Raw genomic sequence first — 22,731 nt, forward strand, 5'->3', positions numbered from 1 at the left:
GACAGGCCTTAAGGGAAACTCCAAAAACAGAGGAGATGCATGTGACTTGAATGTTTGTCATTTGTTCAAGTCTTTAGTGAAATACACTCAGAACTCCTTCCTCATCCAAAAATACAGTTTTATTTCTGCGGGACATAAACAAGGCTGAGAACACAGCCATATAGTCTGGCCTCGCGAGACTAACTGGCGTCAAACCTCGTCACGTGATGGTCCCGTGACTCCATGCGGAAGAGAGGATTTCAGCAGTGACAACACAACAGACAGGGCTAAACGCTAACATAAGCTGTCTTAATTTACAATTTACAATATTTATCCAACCTCCTACCAGCACAGCAATGGACGCATCTGTCAGAGCATCTTCAGACGCTGCAGCTGGGCCGCCGCCTTATTTCAGAGGGTAAGAAAACACTCCGTTACCTTAAACGAGCAGCTAGCATTAGCTTAGTATAATGGAGCGGCCCCTTCTGTCTATGGGGCGACGCCTGGCCCCAAAACCTCCGTCCACCCTGCGCCGTTTGATGCTGAACATGTGCCAAAATTTACAAAAGACCTTTATTTAATGTGGCGTAATCCCGGAACACAACATTAATCATCGCCAAGGGACAATCCCACATCAGTAGTCAGCATGTCGCTCCTCAACAGTAAGGTCACTGTCTTGTTTCACCCAGGCTGGCTCATGAACTTGTATTCCTTTGCAGAAATGAAAGCTCCCTGGTGTCAGCCCTCAAGACACTGCTGTTCTTCACTATCCTGATGGTCACGCTGCCCATCGGACTGTACTTCGCATCAAAAGCGTACATCTTTGAGGGTAAGGTTTGTAACGCTACCTTGTTTGTGTCAGTGCAAGCCCTTAAATGATTATTTCGTTCACTGGTGATTTGGATGAAAGAAGGGAAGCTGCCACAACCTCCTTTCAAGTCTTGTCTTTGTTCCCGATCAAAGTTATGCATCTTAACCAGAACCTGAATGATACTGGGTTTGTTTCAGCCCAATGCTGATAGGAGAGTTACAAAATGCGATTAGAGCTGCAACTAAATCCCAACTTTAATCCTTAAACCATTTTCTAAATGGTCTGAACAATTGCTTGGTCTATTAAATGCTAGAAAAATGCCCAGCACATTTCCCAGGATCCTTGTTGACATCAGAATCCTTGTTCCCAGGGTCCTATGTTCCCCAGCTCCCTATTCACTTAAGATATCATGGACTATTCTGGGAACTCATCAAAGGAGTTTTCTGTTACCTGCTACTGTATGGCTCTCAGTATAATAGGCCTACACTTAAGGTTAAGGATCGTTGTATTTTTATAGCTGTTTTGAAGCATTGCTCAGAAACACTTTAATTACAACATATAACTTGATATCGCTTTTCAACACAACATATGAGTGAAAAGTAACTATATGAAAAATGCTTTGTTGTAGGTAGACTATGTTATAACACCACTGTTTGTAAATTATCTCAAACAATTCCCCATTTTGTTTACCCTGTAATAGAGGAATTAAATTCCCTAAAAATGTATCAGCCTGCTATTAGGACACTTGAACACCTGCTTATTCATGCAGTCATCCAGTCAGCCAATCATGTGGCAGCAGGGCAGTGCATAAAACCATGCAGATACAGGTCAGGAGCTTCAGTTAATGTTCACATCAAACACCAGAATGGGGAAAAATGTGATCTCAGTGATTTTGACTGAGGCAGATCTGAATCCAGTTGAACACCCCTGGGATGTATGAATGTGCAGCTGACAAATCTGCAGAAATGATGCGATGCAAACCATAGACCAGAATCTTCAAGGAAAGTTTCCAACATCTTTTGGAGTCCATAACACAAAGGACTAAGAAACTATTCAATAATAGTATGGTGTTTCTTATAAAGTACTTGGTGCCAAACCAATACATTTAGTTTAAGTTAATATCAGCAAATGATATAGGCCAATTTCTACACCAAAAAACACCAAAAGTAACCGTAAGACAAAGAGATGATTTGAAGCATTCTTGCTGTCTTCAGAATATTTGTCACTATTTTAATAATTGAATAATTGTTTTGTTTTTTTTTCTACTTTTTTACCATTTGCTTCATGGTGGGCAGCCCTAGTCAGCTGCAGCTTTCATTGTGCTTATTTTGGTGACACGGATAAAACATGTCAATTAAAGTTGGCATCCTGATTAAAAGTGTCAAATGATAAATGATCTAGATCCCCCTTTACTGTAATGCAGCTGCTGGTCATCACTGCTAATCCTTCTTTCCCCTCCTCTCCCCAGGTTCGATGAAGATGTCAAGCTCTGACAGCTACTTCTATGCAGCCATTGTTGCTGTGCTTGCTGTGCATGTGGTTTTGGCTTTGTTTGTTTATGTGGCCTGGAACGAAGGCACGCCTAAAGGGAAGGGCAAACATGATTAAGGCGTGTCTTTATGAGTTCATAAGACCGGAGGAGACAGACAGACAGACACAGATACGGATTCACAGGCCCCCCCTCTCCCTTACCATGGGCTCCAGCACTAAACATGGCAACATCTACCAACCAGACACTTAGGGGATCTGGTTTGAGCTTAGGCTTTAACCTGAGGTTAAAGCATGAATCTACTGTTTTTTTTTCCTGGCAGGGGGAGGGAGTGGAGGCTGCTGGGTGTGTTTTTTCACCAGCCTCAGCAGGCCCGCTTTTTGACTTTTTGTTCTCTGAAAGTGTTACTTTTGTCAACAGAGGACGACCCATATTTTTTAAGAGGCTTTCTTATAAGCTGCCATTTGGCTAAGTGCTTTAAGTCCCATCACAGTAAAGAGTCATGTAGGAAAACATCTTGGGCTTTCAATGATGCATGTATGCACACACGCTGTATGTACTTCTAATGTGTACGTATGAAGGATTTGATTCCAAAATACTCCACTACATCAGTTCTGTGGAAATCTGTTCTACTGAATCAATCATACTGTCCTCAAATTTCACTACTTATCCGCATACTTAAAAAAATGACTCCATACAAACCCATAATGTGCTTAAATTTCATGCTGTATTTTGGAACAAACTCCTCATGATGTCTTGTCCTTAAAATAATCTGATTAATCTGTTTGTACGTGTAAACAGAGTCTTTTTTTCCCTTTCTGTTTTAATGTGTCTGTGTAGTGTAGTGAAATGATATTTTGGAATATTGAATTAGGAAGTTTTTGCAAGATCACGCTGTATTTAAAGGAGTGTTTTGTACTGAAGACGTTTGGTGATCTTGAGGATCTAGATGTCACTGAAGTCAGTGTGATTCAGATGAGAATATTGACTTGCTCAAATAAACTTGAAAATAGTTATTTCACATATTTTCAAAGGCTATTTTTGTTGTCTCATTAAAAAAAAAAAAAGCAAATGTGAAATTTTCCTGAGACTTTGAACAGGTCAAACTTACACTCATGATTGTCGCTATCATTGGTCCAATATATAATAATATTGATCTGATACTGACAAGATGACTTGATTAAATCTGTTTTTAAGAAGACACGAAGTGTTCTTGTGCGTTATCTTTTTTGATTGTTTATAATGAATTTTGTACACTAGGAAAACTGTCCTTGGCTTACACAGATTCTATTCAGCTTGTCACATCCAAAATTTATCACTGGAATACTAAAATCAGTTTTTATCTTTGTGATAGTCCTATGATAAAATAAATTAGGTCTGTGCGTGTGATAAACAAATTGTATCACACAAGAGGCCATGACTTCCATCTACCATCTGTTGTGTAAGCCACAACAAACCAAACTCTGTGCATAGAAATCCATGTGTATGTGTACAGTATGTGCATTTATTTACTTTTTTTGGAGGAATGTGAACACAGGGTTTATTTATGCCCAGTGTGCATGTGAGGGGAAACACTTCGTGTGGGTTTCTTTGTCAAAGACAGATGAGCTTATTATAGTGTTTATCCCAGAAGCAAATTCTGTCGCAACATTAACAAGCCTGACATGCAATAACAAAATGCTATAGAGAAAACTATTAAAATTGATTACTTGGTTCATCCTCTCTCAAAGCAGAATGCACATAAAGGCATTTTAATGTAGCAAATATGTTATATATTGTGTGCAAAGACATGAAAAAAAATCTTTGACTTTTTAAATCGATTGTCTTGATATTTTATCCAGCCTGAAAGAGATTATAGTGAAAAGAATCAATCAAGTTGCCGTAACAACGCGAAGCTTTCTCTCAAGTCTGACTTGTGCAGAGAATCTCAGCTGTCACATGGTGGCAGCAGACAGTCAGCCTGTTCCCACAGACAACACAACATGGAAGCCGAGACAAGAACTGACAGATGCCTGGGCTGTAATGACATTTTCTGCCTCAGAAACCATGTCAGCAGCTGATTTCTGTTCGTCTCCCCCTTCTGCTTTGTGTGACTGTTTTTTTTTTCTTTTTTTTTGTTGCTGTTCTTTTTTTTTTAACAGCACCCCTGTGTAGCTCCCACACTGTTGGTGTTGATGCTAGAGCTGTTGCAGTCTGCAGCAGTGAGTTTAACAAGGCTGGTGTTGGTGATGAGGTGACAGGCCTGCAAGCAATCAGACTGATTCAGTCAGCAAACATCAGAAGCCTCTTGGCTGATATTTCATAAGCATGCCCTTGCAGCGACGCGCAAAGTTGGTGCAAGGGCATGCTTTGCTTTTGGCTCTTTGTCATTTATCACACATTAGCAGGTTGGGTGCATAGTGTCACTGTGATGGAAAACAGGCCAGAGAGCCCTGAACACTCACTGGAGTCAGGGATTAAATAAACACAATGACAACACTCCTTGATGGTTTTATTCTTTGTGTCCTGTCTATCGTTAAATCCACATTTACTGACTCCTTGTATAATTGAACAGATCAGTAAAGTAGGGAAATGTCAAACTATCTGTTCACTATTATATATTATTTCAAAAAATAAAATGTATCTCTGTGACTTGGGTTTCCTTTGCCCAGCAGGTGGCGTGCCCAGCAGCTGCCGCCTTCATACAAGTAACATGCCAGTGTTTAGGTAAAAGGAAAGGGAGAGGGCAGTAGAGTACTGTGCTACAGCTGCTGAGAGAACAACATGAAGCATCACTCTGTAGGGAGCAAACAGAATAAAGTGATAGAATAACTCATCTGGACACATAAAATTATATCCACCATTAAACAAAACCAAGGCTGTGCTTTATTGCGTTAGTCTGTGCTGTTATTTCCCATGAAACTCTTACATGCTTTTGAGAAGATAATTACCGGCTTCAGCACTGAAAAATAACAGTACTGGGGTTTCACTTATTTATCCTGAGCTTGAAGCATGTGTGTGTATATTAGGGTGTAAGTGAACAGTATATAATTAGTGTGCAGTGTTTTAGGAAGATCCAAGTATCTCCAGCCTTTTCCCCATAGACTATAAAAGCATTGCATTGCATAGTAGCTGTTTTGCTGCATTTGTATTGTATACAAGGTTTTGCATGGAGGACTATGCCACTGTCTATTTTAAGCTCTAAAGCTTTTAAGTGTACTGGAAGGAAATTGGAAGGTCCCTTCGGAGCATTTTTAAAAACTGGTTATAGTCCTCATGTATTGAAAGTTAAAAAAACAACCCATTGTCTCTATGAGTAAGGTAAGCTAAATAAGTAGGCATTGTACCAGTGACACCGTTCCACTGCTTTTAGGGACTGTACCAAAATTATTAGGGGTGAGGGGGATTCAGTTTTTTCTTTTTGCTAAAGGGAGAGTAGTCTACTTTTTTTGTGTGAGAGTGTGTAGTGGGTGAGATTCTTTAGTAACTGAAAGTAATCTCTCCAGAGAGTGTGTAACTTGTCACTATCTGTTAAAGCCATTTTTGCAAAAGAGAAAAAAAAAAAGGAAATAATTTCTATTGTGCTGCATTTAATTTGCTAACACAGAGCAGCTCTGTTGTTCTGTTGCAGAGTGCTTAATTAGGGTCAGTAATGACTACAGTCAGCTCTGCTTTCTGATTGGTTCAAATGTATGACAAGCTCCAGTGCTTGTTAGTTAATTTAAATGAAGCTATGGAGCCTGTAGAGCACACCATCTTGGCCTGTGCTTACTGTTCTTGTCTTGTGTAGCTGCTTATAGAGTGGTTAAACTGGCTTGTTATCATGTTTCATCATTTAAAAATAAAGTATTTCAGTAAATGGCTGAAACATGAACCTGTAGTTTTATTGAAGCACGGCATTGCCTATATGCTTGGACTCCACAGCTAAAGTGAGCATTTTGAACGAATAGACAGAGCCGCAGCTCCCTCACTTAATTTTGCATCTTGACAATTAGAACTATCTCATAGTAAAATGTGTACAAATGTGTAAATGTTTCATATACTGTAATGTGACAGCTTTTGGTATAAAAATAAAGAACTGGCTGGAATATTTGGCCATTTTTGGATGTTTTCCATAATTTTGGCAACTGCTTATTCCAGTTCTATTATGATCGTTGTGTGAAAATTGTTTTTTCTTTTATCTACTGTATTAAGGTTTAAATAAATGTTTGTGCATGATAGGTTGTAAATGATGTAATGAATAAAACCAATTCAATGGTGTTTCATCAGTTGGGGATATTGTGGGGAGAGTGTTCTTTTTTCTCAGTCAAGATGATGATTTAGATAAAATATTAATAGGGAGGGCTTTGCTTTTTCAAAATACATAATGTTCAGCTCATCTTCCCATCCAAATCACTTTTATAGAGCTACAAAATACAAGAGCCAAAGGCCCGATCATGAGGTGTTTTAATAAATGTTTAATACAAAAAACTCCATGTCATCTAATGTTAACAAATCATAGACTTTTATAGTGTGATTCAGTCAAAATATAAACCTTAAAATTACAACGCTCTGTGTGGGAAGTCAGTCTGATATTTATTGAAACATGCTCTGTATCGCTTAAAATGTGCTATAAAATGCTGTATGTCTTCTATAATGGCCAGACTCTCTGATACATGAAATCTTGGCCTTACACTAGAAGGATTTCATTTCAAAGTGCTGGATATCCATCTATACTCATAACTCATATCTATTCATCTGTCAGCATTTCAAAAACACATATGATCCGTGTCTCAAAGATGGTCACTTTATTGTATTTTAAGATGATGTATGTTTTAAAATAACTGTGAGAATCCTTCATGTTTTATTTCCACTTTCCGCACTATATGTGAGAGATTTTCTTTTTTTGGACATTCTGTTTCACTCACTGATTTATGGAGGTATATATGTGACAAATAGCACTCCTGACTGTTTTATCTGGTTGTGATATTATTTATTTTCTCTGCTGACATATTAAAGATTTGAAACATATTGTTTTTGGCGTTACAACACACTAAAATAAAACATAGTGTCCAGACTATGCTTAGTCGTATCTCAACACATCAAGAAACTACAGCTGAGAAAAACTGAACCCTTTTGTTTTTAATACACTGAAGTAAAAAAAAAAAAATCATATTTGCTCTTCCAAAACACTGACAGGAAATCAGGGACATACCAGTCCAAAGGTATGAGAGAGAGCTTCCTCGTCATCAGCATGCTATGCAATTAATTTCAAGGTTTCCATACCAGAGGTGCCTGTGTGTTGTGCTTTACTGCCACAGATGAGTATGAAATGTGCATGTGGTGGGACACGCAGACAGGAAAGACTTTACACATGACATGTTCATTCCCTTTAACAGGTTGAAATGTTTGTGAGTGGATACTGATGACTCAAACTACACCTGCCAGATTCTAATTTCAGAGCTTTACTCTGAAAAATATGGTGGCAGCTCTTCACTGTATATTGGAGCTACTGTGTAAGAATATTAAATACAACCAGTATTATCATTTCTTCTTATGAGCTGACCTTGATTTATTTATCTCAGGAATTTAAAATAACAGTTGTGACATGTGTTCAAGAGAAAATGGTTCCCCCCCTCTTTTCCTGATAAAGACAATAAAAACTTGAGATTGACTGCTAACTTTGCAAATTTAAGACAGGTTTATTTCAAGACGTTTTACAAATATGCTTGTCACCAAGTGCTTTACAGAAAAGTAACGACACAAACACAGATATAAACACGTATAAACAAAACAATGTGCTACTAATTATGTACTTGCTAGCTCTCCCAATAAAAAGAGGCAGTACAAATGTGGGAACTCCTGAGACCAGTGAAATTTCTTTTGAGGCGCGTCCTGGAAGTGGTTACAGTGACTCCAGTGTCCAATGTGTTGTCAGGTATTGCGCAACTTTTCACTTCAAGTCTATGCAAGTGAACTATGCTAGATGGCAACCTCAAAACAGTTAAAGGAAGTTATATTTAACTATTCGCCCTATCTGATTTCGGTAAATGAGGTCAGGTCAGTGCCAAACAAGTTTCTGCCCTGGATTCTGTTCCCAAAGTTTGGGAAGGGTTCATTCACATTCATCACAAAAAAAGCTCAATGTAAAACCTGAGCAGATTGTATTTTTTGTTGATTCGCAGTGATAACAGTGACTAGTGGAAAGATGCATACCATACACAATCAATTCATTTCACAAAACACCTGTACATTTAATACATATCAGCTGAAAATATGGTGTTGCCACAAATGCTATACCCTAAACCATTTATGCTACAATCAAAAGTGAAATTCAATCAAAAGAAAAAAATACCCAGTAAAGGTTAGGTCTATGTTCATTAGAAATGTTTTTGCTGAGCCACAGTCTTCACTCGTCGCAGTACAACTGTAGCTTCTTCATGTGCCCTATAAATGTCACCCCCCCTCAAAGTTGGAATGAGTCAAACCTGTGCCATCTTAAGGAGTGGGAGTCAGTTCAACAAGTATGAATGCGTCCAAATAACATATGAGCCTCTCACAGCAATTTAAGACCCCTCAGAGAAACATAAACCTCCTCATATCTTCAGATCGTCTATTCTAGTCTTGTTGTTGCTGTGTTTGGCACTGCGGCCGGGCCTGGCCTGCGTAGGTGACCCAGGGGCTGATCCTGCTCCCTTCTTTCCTTTCAGGTCACATTCCTCTGGCTTGCTGCTGCTCCTCTCCACCGCCAAGTTGTCCTTATTCTGTTTGTAAGCAGCCTTGCTGTGGTAGGGGTGGAAGGACGAGTCTGTGCCCTCAGACAGAGGGGAGAGGTTGTAGCTGGGTACGGGAGGGAAGGCAGGCTGGACTTGCCTGTGGAAGTAGTCGTCATAACTTGGCACAAAGGGCACGGCAACGTCGCTGGGCTCCTTGGAGAGAGTCTCAGGGGACTGGTCACCTCTCCTGAAGGTGATGCCCTGGCGGCACTTGGTGAAGCCCAGATGGTAGATCTCTATTAGGTTGAGAAACAGAGACACGCTGGCCACCCCCAGCATAAAGACAATGAAGATAGTTTTCTCTGTGGGACGGGATATGTAGCAGTTTACCACATTGGGGCACGGCGGCCTGTCACATGTGTACATGGGCTTCAGCTCAAAGCCGTACAAGAGGTATTGAGCCACAATAAAGCCCACCTCAAACAGGGTTTTAAAGATCACATTAAAGACATATGTGCGCAAGAGCTCCCCCTGCAGGCGCACTCTGCCCTTCTTGTCCCTCAACAGGACCTTTTTGTGCTTTGCATCCCCAATGAGGGCCTGCTTGTCTGAATGATGTGCATGCTCCGTCTCTTTCTCCTTCTCTTTCTGCTTTTCTTCCATCCGCACCAGATGGACGATGTGCCCCAGGTAGATCAGCGTGGGTGTGGACACGAAGATGATCTGCAGCACCCAAAAACGGACGTGGGAGATGGGGAAAGTGATGTCGTAGCACACGTTCTCGCAACCGGGCTGCTTGGTGTCGCAGGTGAAGCCCGACTGCTCATCGCCCCACACCTTCTCTGTCGCAGCACTCAGGATCAGGATGCGGAAGATGAACAGGACAGTGAGCCACACCTTCCCCACCACGGTAGAGTGCTCCTGGGCCTTTTCTAAGAGCTTTCCCAGCAGGTTCCAGTCCCCCATGGCTGTGTGAGTTCAGACCTGGGACTTGAAAAAGAGTTCAGAATACAAAAACAGTCACTTCATTTGAAGTGAATATATTCCATGACCAAAATAAAACTGATCTAGAGGTTAAAGTAAGCTTCAGAGTAACCAACAAAGCTTTTTCCTCTTTAAAATGTCTTACCAAGTTCAGCAGAGCTCCGACCAAATGAGTCTCAAGGGAGTCAAGCTACTAACCAAATGTACAACTGAGGGACTCTGCTGCTGAGCAGGTAGTGGCATTTTCCACGTGGAAGCAGACAGGATTATATTTACTTTAGGAGGGTATATATTTGGCAAGTGTGGACAGGGGTGGGAGAGGTAGGTTCCAGTCATGATTCTGCGGCTCCCGACCTTCATGACCCGAGCCATGGTAACACGATCCACACAAAATGAAATCAAACACCAGGCAGATGTGGTGAGAAGTGTGAATTAGAAACAGTTGAGTAATGTTGGTGCTGTCAGTTCCTGTAACACTCTATGTTATAAATATATTCTGCTTCTGATGGATGTACTGTACTGTACAGTAGCAGGACAGTACATTCAGGGTATGCTACTGTGAGGGAGAATGAATTCTGATAACTGCTGAAATGTGGCAGGTGAATTGATGTTTAGGGAGCCAGCACTGATAAATCTATCTAGCCTTTTAACAACTGCAGACGGGGTTGTAACTTTAACAAAGGTATGCTTACAGTATTAAACCTCTCAGACTATATAATCCCCTCTGACAAAGGACAATAATATGATAAAATTATTAGAGAAAACATAAAGAGTGCCATGTTCCCACACAAGACAGCTGTAAACAAACTACAGCCTTTGGCCACAACCTGTACCTTAAGCTGTCTAAAGTTTATCTCCAACTTTAACTCCTGATAGAACAAATACTTCAATCCACAAAGAAGGTTAAAGTTCCCAAAGAATCACACAGAAAGTTGTATTTACTGGTTACACCCACCTCGTCAGCTTATACATCCCCTGTGGTGAAGACCTGCATGTCTTCGAGAGTCCATGAGGCTGCCCACCCCCCCCCACTTCGCTGACAGGCCTCAGTGCAAAGCCGATCTTCAGGCCCCCAGCAATGCCCTTGAATGGACAGGAAAAGTGGACTCCTGCTAGCCACAACCTCTCGTCCACTCCAGTAAAAACCCACTGACTCAGTCTTCTGTCTTCGAATACAGTTCAGGCAGGAATCAGGATCCAGGCCTCTGGGGGTCTTCCAACTGACCACAACACACATACATGTAACCCACTGGATGCACTATCAACCATGTCTGGCCTGCCCTCCCTCAACCCCCCACCCTTCCCTTAGTTAAATTTGGCACAGGGCAAGCTCTCTAATGTTAACTAATAAAGCATCCCCCCCACTTGCTTGTTAGAGTGAGTGACAGGGCAGCTGGCCAATGGTGTTGTCCTGTTAAGTCTGTCTGACCACAAGTGTTCCTGGGGTCTAAATATAGCAGGAGGGTCTCTCCTATCATGGGGGGTGGGGGGAGGGGGATATGATGTGGAGATGAGTAGCCATTTGCATCTTCAACTTACAAATGACGGAGGCAGGAAGGAGGGAAGTAAGTTAAAAAGTTGAGTTTCAAAATACCAGTAACAACGTGAGTTCAAGATGTGGGTACTTAAATGGAAAACACTGCTTATGTAATGAGTAAGAATATTTTCCTTTGACAAGAGTTCATTATCCTCAGTACAGCCCATCTGAACAAAAACAGCTGGATGAGGAGACCTTGTCAAATTATCAGGCAATTTATTTCTTTATATTACATAATGTACACACAGTATATAGCTTCAACCCATGGTATATTTTATCTGGATTGTTTACTTGGATGTAAACTGATAATATGTACATTTAGGCACATCAACATGTGGGTCTCTGTATGCATTACAATGTGTATAAAAACAGGTTAACTTCATAATATACCAGCGAATGGGGCAATTAATTTTCAGGACCAGAGAGATGCTGAATAACATACTATGCAGGGTAATATTAAGGAAAGCAGGTGCCAACTGTTAGAGAGCAATGGGTCTCTGGTAAAAAAAAAAAGTGGGTCAACTTTAAACATTTATTTATTTAAATGAAAAATAACCTCAGAAAGAAGCTGCAATGAAGTAAGTAGGTAGTATTTACAACTGCATACAATGCTATACAAATCTAAAGACATATGTACAGTACTGGGATTTGTAATATCCTAAAAGTAACCCAGCAGACAAGTGAAGAAATTTTGCCATTTCATCAGTTGAACATCACGTGACATCTTAAACAGTATCTGAAAAAAAGCCAGGATGATGGTTTACTCACATTTTAAAGTGAGGACTTGATTTATCTTACTTCTGGAATGTAGATAATTCTGAATAATCAATTGAGATAAAAGCTAATAAGTGTTAAAAAGTCAGAATGTACAAATATTTTGAGGGAAATTTGTATTTAAAATCCATTTTCTCTCCTTGTTACACTGGCAATACAATATCCAATGACAGGTGTCCATAACTAGACAATATTTTAAAACTTTCTTTGGTTTTCTAGCACCAACTGTTGTGATATCTCCACAGCAGAATGCTAAGTTATATAATAGTTATAGCTGTCTGCACAAAGTTTAGCATAATCAATGACTACAGAGTCCCGAGCATTCTGCCACTGGCTTAAAGAAATGGTAATGTTCTTACAAGTCATTTCACTCACATAAATACCCCTCTTTCCTTTTCTTTGCATGAGCTTTGACTCAGACTGGATTTAATATGATACATAGTAGCATTATTTTTGATCTAAATGACAGAGTTGACTTTTCTATCCAGCATTTTAATCTCTACAGTAACCTTTGCTTCTTTTTCAGGACTAAACCAGTGTTATTTGCACATTTTGGCAAATTTACTATAAATCATGAATACCTAACATTGCTACTAAGCTCTCTCAAGAGTTGATCTTTTAATCGTTTTTTTCTACTTTTGAATTTGTTGTGCTCTCCAGGCCACCAGCCATTTCCTTTAATTTCAGCAAGGTATGAAAATCTATTCATGAAGACCTCATGCAACATCCTTAAAATACTTTATTCATATTTTTTGTTTTCAAAGCAAATTTAGTTCTAAAAGCAGCCAAACCGCATGGGGGAATGTGAAAAATCTGTTGGATGGTGCACCCATGTGCTGATGAGAAACTGATATCCAAAACTGGAGCCAGTTTCCAAACAGCAATCTTTATAATGCAAAAACATAAATATTAATGTTAAAACTTCTCACATCTACTATTTATGCGTGACGTTTGTACTCTGGGTTTGATTTTCCCATGTCATAGTTCACAAATGCAACTATTCAGACAGCAGTTTTGGGCTTGTAACCAGGAGACAAACCTGCCACACCTGCAGGATTTCATCAAACCCACACATTAAAGTGAACTGTCACGCAACAATAAATGCAACTCTGACAAAACAAAATGGAAGCGTGATCCTCATAGTCATGGTTTGTTTAGCTCGAGCAATCACCCCACCTTCGCAACTTGGCAGCTTGTCATGCTGAAATGAACGAAAGCTCCTACAAAAGGCAGACAAAAATCTAATAAATGAAGGTAAGCCTTGGTCGACGATAGTGTCAATTATCTTTGATTTGTGGTAAACGAGCTAAAACGTGCAAAAACATTGGTATTGTCCTTTAACCCTCACAGCTGGCTCCAAATAGTTTAATTCTAACAGCAACTAACACTTGTGTCAGTAAAACCAATAAAGAAAAAACAGATGAATCCATAAGCGATTGAATAATACACTACATAAATAAATGGATGCCGACAGTGATCAAATATACAGTATATGTAACATTAATGCAGAGCAACGTGCTCCATTGGACATGTGTGATTACTGTTGATTAGTTTAAAATGTAAAGGAAAGGCAGAGTCTCAGAAAGCAGAACACCTCTCACCCTTCTCAGTCGGGCTCTTTTTGGTCACAGTGAACTTAGACTTGAGAGAATGGTCTGCTATCAGCTGATTGATTTCATTTTGCCTGTAAGAAGACAATCGTTGACTTATCCAAGGTACTTTGGACTCATCGTCAGAGCCTCGTAAGCACCGTTTGCAGGCCCTGCCTATTAGGTACACCACCTCGGCCAGATTAAGCAGCACACACACCCCCGACACTGCCAGCATGAAGACAGTGAATATGGTCTTTTCTGTCGGCCTGGAGACAAAACAGTCCACCGTGTTGGGGCAAGGGTACGAGTCACACTTCACCAGACGCACCATCTTAAAGTCAGGGTAGATCAAGTAGAAGATGTAGAGAAAAGCCACCTCAAAGATGATTCGGAAGATGATACTGATCATGTATGTCCACCACAGGGCTCCGGTGATCTGAAACTTCTGGTTCTTGATGTGCTCCAGCTCCTTGGGGCTGCCACGGCCCGACCTCTTCATGATCTTCTTGTCGATGTGGCGTCGGTGGGCCACATGCATGGCCACCAGCAGGGCGGGGGTGGAGACCAGGATGAGCTGGAGCGCCCACAGGCGGATGTGTGAGATGGGGAAGAACTGGTCATAACACACGCTGTTGCAGCCGGGTTGTTGGGTGTTGCAGGTGAAGCCGGACTTCTCGTCTCCCCAGACACTCTCAGCAGCGACCACCAGGACGAGGATGCGGAAGATGAAGATGACTGAGAGCCAAATGCGTCCGATGCCGGTAGAGTGCCTGTTTACGCCGCTGATCACGGCATAAAAGGTGCCCCAGTTCATTTTCGACTCCAGGTCTGCAAAAAAAGGATAAATATCAGTTATGGTTACATGGATACAGGCAAACCTATATATCTAGCTCGAGGACTTTTAACGTTTATTTATTGCATAACAAAATATAGTAGGTAAAAATGGCTCTCAGAAAATTAAAATAATCCAGTTAGTTAAGGTTAAAGAACATGAAACTTTTCACCCTTCATATTTGCTTAAAGTCATATTCATATAAATGACTTATTAAATTAAATATCTTAGCCATAAACTTTATCGTCCACTTAGTAATTTAAGGCTAACTGTTGTAACATTAGTTATTAGAGGTTTACCAGGGTCAGCCGGCGGTACAAGCGGCGTAAGCAGCGCCGGGTCCAAAGATGACCATCTTGAGGTGTGGCTTGAGCATCAAGCTGGATTTGGCAGAGCAAGGAACAACAGACAAGAATTGCCAAGTGGCCTCCGTTGGCCGTATAAAAGCAGGGGCGATGGCCTACCACCGTACACCGTCACAGGATGCAACGAGTCGGAGCCAATTGCGAAAAATTCCCCAAGCCACGTGATTGGCTCACCCTGTATTAATACCGTACTCCCAAACTGACCTACAGCCCAGTTGCAGACAGACTGACAGACTGCCAGCGAATTTCTCCAAGGAACCAACAAGACATCCATCTCATTATGAGAATTTTTTTAAGACATATGAGAGACCCTATTGTTTGTGCAAAAGGTTACAGACTTGACCAAATTGCCTAATAGAAACTTAAAATTGTCACATTATTTAAAAGCTGATTCATTCAAATATCACTGCCTAAAGGGTAATGATAATTTAAACAACATCATAGTATTTGTTGAGTCTAGGCACTGGGGCATGTCAGCCATCACTCACAGAAAATCTCACTTAACTGCACACTGAATGTTAGTAGAAAACAGAATGAAAATGATAGAACATGAGTTTTACCTTCAGCTGTGGTGGTACACAAAAATGTGTACAAAACAGGTGGAAATGAATGAAAATATTGTGTTTTTTAGCAAGCCCAAAGGCTGGACTGAGAACACCATGCGTTTGGAAAATGCTAATCATTCCTCCGCCACTAGCCACTGCCCTGCACCGTAGCAGTCATATGCTCTTATATAAACTATTTACATACAATGGCAGCCTTTATTGGGCTGCAACAAGACTCTTTAGAATTCAGATCAAACGCCTCGATTTCCGCCTACCCCGGGCAAAAGAAGGAATCTGTGTGGACACAAAAGGCCTCAGCCCTGCCACATTATTTATTGTGCTTGGCAGGGCAGGGAAGTGAAGGAAGCTTTTGACCTGAGCCACTGTCATTGAGAGCACAGAGTCACTCACAGGTTTGCAGATTCATCCAGAAAATACACGAGCTGTTCAACTAGCACTAATGGAGTGGAAAATGAAGACAGTCTTAATGAAAAGATCATTTATAAACAAGATTTAATTCAGACCTTTCACATTTTGTTTTCAGACATCTCATTTGATCAAGCTGTGTTTTTTGGAGACTGTTTGTAAAATTTAAAACACAGCAATACTGTAAACTAGGCATGCACCAGTATTTCTTCAAGCAATATGCCTTAATAAACTCCAGTATATTGTAAACTTGAACATGAAATTGAATTACCTTGAACTGGGTACATTCAACAAACCACTGTTTTGTTCCTTATGTTGTTTTTACTAATCATCTTGGCCTAAACTACTTTTGATCAACAAGTACTTTTGTATAAAATTTGCTTCCAGTGTTTTGACAGTATCTTTTAATGAGCACATGACATATTTAGTAATATGCAAAGTGGGCCACAGGATAACAAATCCACCCATTTGGGTTAAAAGTTACTTAAAGTTGTTTCTGCCATCTGCCATAAAATCCAAGCCTGGTTCTGAATGAACCAATATATTAATAAATCTGCATGTGCACAATAATGGATGCGAACTCACTGCATACACCTTCACACCCTTTTAAACAAACATAATCCACTGATTCATAATTATTCTTCTTTATATTGAGATTTCACCATTTGTTCTGGTCGAACTCCTCCCCGTAACAGTAGAAACAATTATTTACAGTGACAACAAACTGAATGCAAGTGAAAACACAATGTGGTCATTTGTCATGTACTAGCAGATGACCTACAGCAGTTCACTGTGCCATGAGCATTTCTGCGTCACTTATGACAGATGTAGTGGGAGGGTTTGCGTGGCCTGGTAATTCTTTGAATGAACTAAACCTCATTTATATTCTCTCCAAGATACACTACTCTACAATATAGAGTGTCATGAGGCATACAACTGTAGATAACATCTTTATTACAGAAACAGAGATATGCAGTATATAAATACAAAATAATAGATTTGCCATTGTCCAAAAACTCAATATTATCCAAAGGAAAGATGGCTCTGAAAATGATTATTATCAAAAGAAAGTGATAAATAAAAATGAAATAAACAGGCAGGTAGTCTGACAGAACTGGCACAAACTAATGGCTGGAATAAATCAGGACCTGAGATACACTTCCCTGTTTTTAAGTGTTGGGAAAGAGGAACAAAACTATGCCTTAAGGGGGGGGAAGACATGTTCAAAATAAAACGCCACACACGACACAATTTGGTATCCATATCCCCACACAAATAAATAAAGGTTATAAAAAAAAAACATTCTCTTTCCTATTTTTTTAGATTCTATAACAGAAATTTATAGACAAAAAATGCCAAAACAGAAATTTAAAATAATGCTGTAGAGCACATTATCTTTACACTCATATTCACTAGACATAGTTTTGCACTTGTTACTGTATGAACTGCCATGTAAAACACAAAAATACACAAGAAAGCTTATACCCACTACTTGATATGTAGTTATCCAGTCAATTCCTTTTTCATTTATATTTAAATATCAGAGATATTTTTGTACTGCAAAGTGCCAGTCACAGCAGTTTGTCAACATTTACTAAAAGTCCTCTGTATGTTCACTTGTACACACATGGTCAACCAGAATTAGATGATAAATTTAAAGCTCTTATTTTGGGATCATTACATGTCTCTGTTTTAGATTTTGTCTGCTGACTGCCATCTGGATTTTAATTTGACCACTACATGGGCTGGTTGCGAGACAAAGTTTATCTCAAAAACATAACCAGCATTGTCTGCTCTCACCGTTACTTCTTACTTTGAGTATAGTGTGAGATGAGGTATTTCTCCCACTCAGAGTCCTGTTTTCTCTTTTTCAGTTGAACAGTGCCTAAAAAGTAAAAGACAAAGTTTTAGATGAAAATGAAGAGCGCTGCTATGGTCACACACAGGCTACACTGCCACCTACTGTAGATGCACAATTTAGGGTAAACAATTTTCCACACTGTAACTCTACTCACCTCTCTTCATAAGACCAACAGTCTTCAGTTTGTTGTGTTTTGCATGTCCATTTTGGGCCAGTCTGAGAGACAGTGCTGCGCCCCTCCTAAAACGAGCATTATAGTATGATTGTACAGTTAACATTTTGTGTTGGTACTGGCTTCAAAACCGTATATACACATTATGAATAGTGAGACACTAGTTTACTTAATTCAACAAAATATCACTTGATGAGAGCTGGTGAAATTAAATAAAAAGGCACACTTGTTGCAATGAACAAGATTAGACGCGTCAGTAAATCCTGGTGACTATCAGGTCTTTTCCATATCCAATTCTGTTCTAAATTTACAGCTCACAGTTAATTGACTGTGTTTTAAATACCTCATAGCTCCGAGTTTTCCCTTTTCCAGGAACAGCTCGACTGTAACTTTGGGCCCCTGTGGGTATAGTCTGGCATACAGTGTCCTGTTGTGCACCATTGCTTTGAACCAGCCCACTGCCTCCTCAGACCAATCTCTCCCATTCACAGGCGTCACCTGGAGCAGAAGGGAGGAAACAGACGCAAAATACCATGAACTGAGATAATTCATTTCCTTTATCACTGCGCAATAGATAAGGCTGTGACTAATTGTGTGGACAAATGCCAATAACTGAGTCTAATGCTCTTACAGCGGTATATTAACCATTTCCATGTATGCAAATCCTGAAAGGGATAATCCGCACGCCTGTCACTGAAAATCTTAACATGTTCATCAACGAGAGGTTTACGTGTTAGTTTACATACATGTGGAAAATGATGAAACCAACAGTGCTGTATTGGAAGCATGATACCGCTTACATTTGCCAGTGAGACCTGTACAGCCTGAAATGGGAGGGTGGCCATTTCTGAGGTCAGTTCCTTGATGTTCAACAGTGACAGGCAGGCGCTGTCACCGTGGTCCAGTCTCTTCACCTCCACCTTGATTGATGCTTCACTCCTAGCACCATCAGTGGAATTATTATCTTACATCCAAAAGACAGAGAACATGGCAGGTTGAGCTAAAAACAGTATAAGTATAAAACAGTATAAAATTCCCAAGTGGCTAAAGGCAAGCAAAGCAACGCTGCTACCATCTAGAGATATGCATTTGCAAAACCATTTCCAATAAATCCATCTAAGTAAACCCACCTCCACTTACTCCACATATCTTCGTCACCTGAGCCCTGCACCATTGTTCCTGTTTAGGGAACCAACCCATTACTTGGGTTCCAATGTCTGGAATGCAGTTCTGCTCGGCATATGAACTACTGGCTTTCCAGCTGCTGCGAATGAGAGAAAAATAATGACAACCAGAAACATGTGGATTATTAAATAGGGGGGAAAAAATCTACAAAGAAAGCTGTAATGAACAAAAAGGGATAAGTGGCTCTTTAAGTCCTGTAAATGTGATCAGGGAATCAGTGAGGGTTGAGAAAAGCTGAGAAAAAGCAGACAAGAGATTAGAATCCATGCTGAACGACTTACTCTGTGACAAGGGCCTGCAGCTTTGTGATGGAGTCTGCGTGCTGGATGTAGAAATTGCCTGGGCTGACAATATGAGACACCACAACCTCTGTCTCTTCGAACCTCCGGATCTGGAACTCTGGAATGGTAACACTGCTGATCACTGGCATTTTTGCGCCAGCAGAATTATTTCCTCCTTCAGGTTCTGTGCACTGGAGAGTTTGGGTTTTCCACTGGATGTTTACACGAGAGTTCTCCACTTGAGCAGCTTTATTTTGGCACTCTTCACTTTTCACTGGGCTGCCATCAGTGTGTGCTCGTTGCACCTCTGTGAAGATGTCTCCAATATCCCACAATTCAGTCTTTGTGGCAATCACACAAGTGTAGGTCAGAGAGCCACTTGATTCCACTCGTTTGACTCTGAAGACTGGGGACTGATTTTCAATATCTGCACACAATGTTTTAGGGGCTAGTGCTTCAATCAGACCATCTGTCACAACATGTCTGAACTGGTAGCTTTGTGTTTTGATGGTGGGTGACAGTGACTGTGGTGAACCTGTGGTGCTTCTACTCCACTCCATGAGAGTGACTTCAAGTGCACCCATGTTTTTAGCTTTAGCTCTGAGGAAGTGCAGCAGTTGAGAGGATGTTTGTTTTTGGTGTTGCACCTGGACATCATCCTCCCATCCCCAGCTTATTAGTGGTGTTATGTTCATGGGTTTAGGGTTAGCAATATCTGAGAATATGGCTTGTATTGGTGGCAGTGGTGGTCTCTCTGTATTAATCCTGGGACTCTGAATAATGGCAGGTGGCAGAATGACAGCATCTGGTTGGCTTTTCTCCTCAGAAATAACAGCTTGTTCTTTTTCCTCAGCCTTTAAATGACAAGATGAGCTTGCAGTCTGAACGGCGCTATTGTAGCTGGATGAGATGTTGCAAATCATGTCATCCTCCTGGACTGCTGCAGGCTGGGAGCCAAGGAAATGTTTTAACTGCTGAAGGGACAGTGTGGCTCCAAGCACCTGGACTGCTTTTGCTATGGAGCTTGCCATGAGCACGTTCTGCAACATGGGCCCAAACTTGAGAACATCTGTCATCAGGATCCCTTTGTCTCTGAGTGGCTGAAGTTGGTTTGTTCTCACTCCATTTTTGACAGCAGGCTGGACAAAAACATGTGGATCTGTATAGATGAGAGAAGCAGTAAAACAGAGTGTTCTGTAGAATAAAGTTGCACTGAAATTCATACCATGAACACCTCTGTAATGCTACACAAGGTATTTATAAATTTGGTAAATTTGTCTTGAACATGGATAACTACAAGATCAATTCAGCAGCTAAAATTACATGATTAATTCTCTACTTACCAACTATGACGTCCTTTAATAAAGCTGAGAGCTTGTCAATAGCTTGACATTTCTTATCCAAAGTCTTTGCTAGATCAGTGAACTCACTGGTGGGGAAAGATGAATTCAAGAAACCTTGGACCTCGTCATAGGCCTGATGGGATAAGTGAAGCAAGCTTAAGTCAAAGATTATTTTCTGTTTATTTATTTACAGAGCTTATTAGTTGATAAGACAGAAAACTTAGCAGATGACAATTTAATAATTGACCAGAACATTCGCCCCAATTAATGTTTCTAAAAGTAGCAATTTTCTACTTATCTCCTTTTTATGATTGCACTTGACTATCTACTGCTACCATTGGCAAGACAAAAAAACGCAGTTTTAAGAGGCTCTAAACATGCAGTTTTTAAACATATAATGCTTTGTTTGATTAAAAATTACCAACTCAGTCAACTATCTGAGCTAGGCTAACTATAATTTATTTGCAAGTGGTAGCTGATTTGACCACGTGGCCAGTGAACTTGCTAGCTAGCTAAACTTATCTCTGGGTAATGGAAACCTAAAATGTAAAAATGTGCCCATGTTAAACTGGTACAAGCATTACCTTATTTGTGAAGATGCGAAGTTCTTGTTTAACTGTATTTCCGGCGTTTTCCAGCAAAAAAAGTTTGTGAATTAACTGTACTTTCTGTGCGATGATGGAGGGATGCGGCCGGCGGTGGACAAGCTGCTGCTGCTGAGGAGGAGTAGTCATGGTCGGATAGGGAGAGTTGTCTCTGCTGGAGCCCGGGCTACGACCGCGCGTCTGCAGGCTAATGTGAGCTAGGTAACCAGTCAACTAGCAACGCTACTAAAATATGATGAAATAGTTGCTACTGGTTTTTACTGCACTGTTTGTCCAATGGTCTGTGTTTCTGGGTCTGGGGAATTTAGCACAATGTAGCAATTTTTTTATTTGTCCTCTAAGCCTCGCCTCGGTTTCGTCCTCCAGCCGCCGTTGTCAGTAAAAGGTTTCCTGCTCTTTCTTCAGCCACCGACAGCCGGGAGATAACGAGGAGCCGCCACCCGCCATGTTGAAAACTGCTGCTTCTTTTTAGCCGAAGGGGCTATCTGCTTCGCTGGAAAGGTGTGTTGTAACATTAATGCTAGTAGCTGTATTGCTCTCTCTTCAACTCTCCCGTCACCGTAGCTGAGTTTTAAAAGGATTTTTAAAGCAGCCTTGCTAGCTGTCTCCCACCTTCCGGGACTCCCTGTCACGACATGGACTTGAATAGGGCTTTCACTGGGTGGCCTCTTCCTTATGCTCTGGGTTGCTGGACTACCAGGAGAATAATTAAAACATCAAACATGAATGTACAGCAGAGGTCATGAAATCCTGTGATGCAGAGAAAATATGAAGGAAATAAATATTTACAGACATATTTAAAGACCTACAACCTCTGGATATGTATATTTCAGTGCTCCTGGCCGTCATGTCTTAATTATGTGCGAGCCCACACAGCAAATGCAGACTGCTTCCTACGGTAATGCTCTCTTAGGAGCAACCAGGGACCTCTGTAGTGTTCATGGATGGATCACTGAATGGACTTATTTGGGGCACAGGCCTTATGGGCTTGATTGGAACAAGGGACCCAACAAGGCAGGGACTCTATGTGACCATTTATTGCTACAAAGTACAAATCTCTTCACACACACACACACACACACACACACACAAAACACTTTTCAGAGTGCATATAAACTACAACAAGCCTTTACATTAAAATCTGTAAGCTCATTTAAATTTCTGTGACAGCTTAGTAGATTTCCTGTAGTGTTTGTTTTATAAAACAGGCCCTATATGACTACAAGTGTGTACTAAATAATTCAAGGAAGTTGCATATTTCTTTTAAGTAAGAACC

The 22,731-nt window shown here is 40.6% G+C and overlaps 3 protein-coding genes across 4 annotated transcripts; 1 reads left to right on the top strand and 2 right to left on the bottom strand.

The window, feature by feature from the left end:
• The first annotated feature begins 202 nt into the window (after positions 1-202).
• On the top strand, positions 203-3,480 carry vma21 (vacuolar ATPase assembly factor VMA21). Its single transcript, XM_018675629.2, has 3 exons — positions 203-397; positions 699-808; positions 2,259-3,480. The coding sequence occupies exons 1-3, from the start codon at positions 336-338 to the stop codon at positions 2,396-2,398; spliced, it is 312 nt and encodes a 103-aa protein (XP_018531145.1). The 5' UTR covers positions 203-335; the 3' UTR covers positions 2,399-3,480.
• Positions 3,481-7,919: 4,439 nt separating this feature from the next.
• LOC108882867 (gap junction alpha-3 protein) lies at positions 7,920-11,205 on the bottom strand. Of its 2 annotated transcripts, none has more exons than XM_018675628.2 (2): positions 10,893-11,205; positions 7,920-9,943 (listed from the first exon to the last, which is right to left on the bottom strand). In XM_018675628.2, the coding sequence occupies exon 2, from the start codon at positions 9,917-9,919 to the stop codon at positions 8,834-8,836; it is 1,086 nt and encodes a 361-aa protein (XP_018531144.1). In that variant the 5' UTR covers positions 9,920-9,943; positions 10,893-11,205; the 3' UTR covers positions 7,920-8,833. The 2 variants fall into 2 exon arrangements, with proteins under 2 accessions (XP_018531144.1, XP_018531143.1); XM_018675627.2 differs by lacking the exon at positions 10,893-11,205 and adding an exon at positions 10,083-10,619.
• A 469-nt stretch (positions 11,206-11,674) lies between these two features.
• On the bottom strand, positions 11,675-21,828 carry LOC108882870 (uncharacterized). The gene is given in 10 exon segments (XM_018675632.2): positions 11,675-14,668; positions 15,858-16,025; positions 17,822-17,893; positions 18,024-18,109; positions 18,385-18,539; positions 18,842-19,005; positions 19,172-19,305; positions 19,508-20,666; positions 20,851-20,983; positions 21,435-21,828. Coding segments are annotated over 10 exon segments (3,063 nt in total). The 5' UTR covers positions 21,585-21,828; the 3' UTR covers positions 11,675-13,826.
• Positions 21,829-22,731: the final 903 nt, after the last annotated feature.

This window comes from Lates calcarifer, linkage group LG8 (genome assembly GCF_001640805.2).
Source record: "Lates calcarifer isolate ASB-BC8 linkage group LG8, TLL_Latcal_v3, whole genome shotgun sequence".
NCBI classification, from domain to species: Eukaryota; Metazoa; Chordata; class Actinopteri; family Centropomidae; genus Lates; species Lates calcarifer.

Bases quoted from the DNA above. Each gene is read 5' to 3' on its own strand.
- vma21 (XM_018675629.2), top strand. From the start codon at position 336: ATGGACGCATCTGTCAGAGCATCTTCAGACGCTGCAGCTGGGCCGCCG. The intron at 398-698 runs GTAAGAAAACAC...ATTCCTTTGCAG, and splicing joins CCGCCGCCTTATTTCAGAGG to AAATGAAAGCTCCCTGGTGT. The intron at 809-2,258 runs GTAAGGTTTGTA...TCCTCTCCCCAG, and splicing joins AAAAGCGTACATCTTTGAGG to GTTCGATGAAGATGTCAAGC.
- LOC108882867 (XM_018675628.2), bottom strand. From the start codon at position 9,919: ATGGGGGACTGGAACCTGCTGGGAAAGCTCTTAGAAAAGGCCCAGGAG.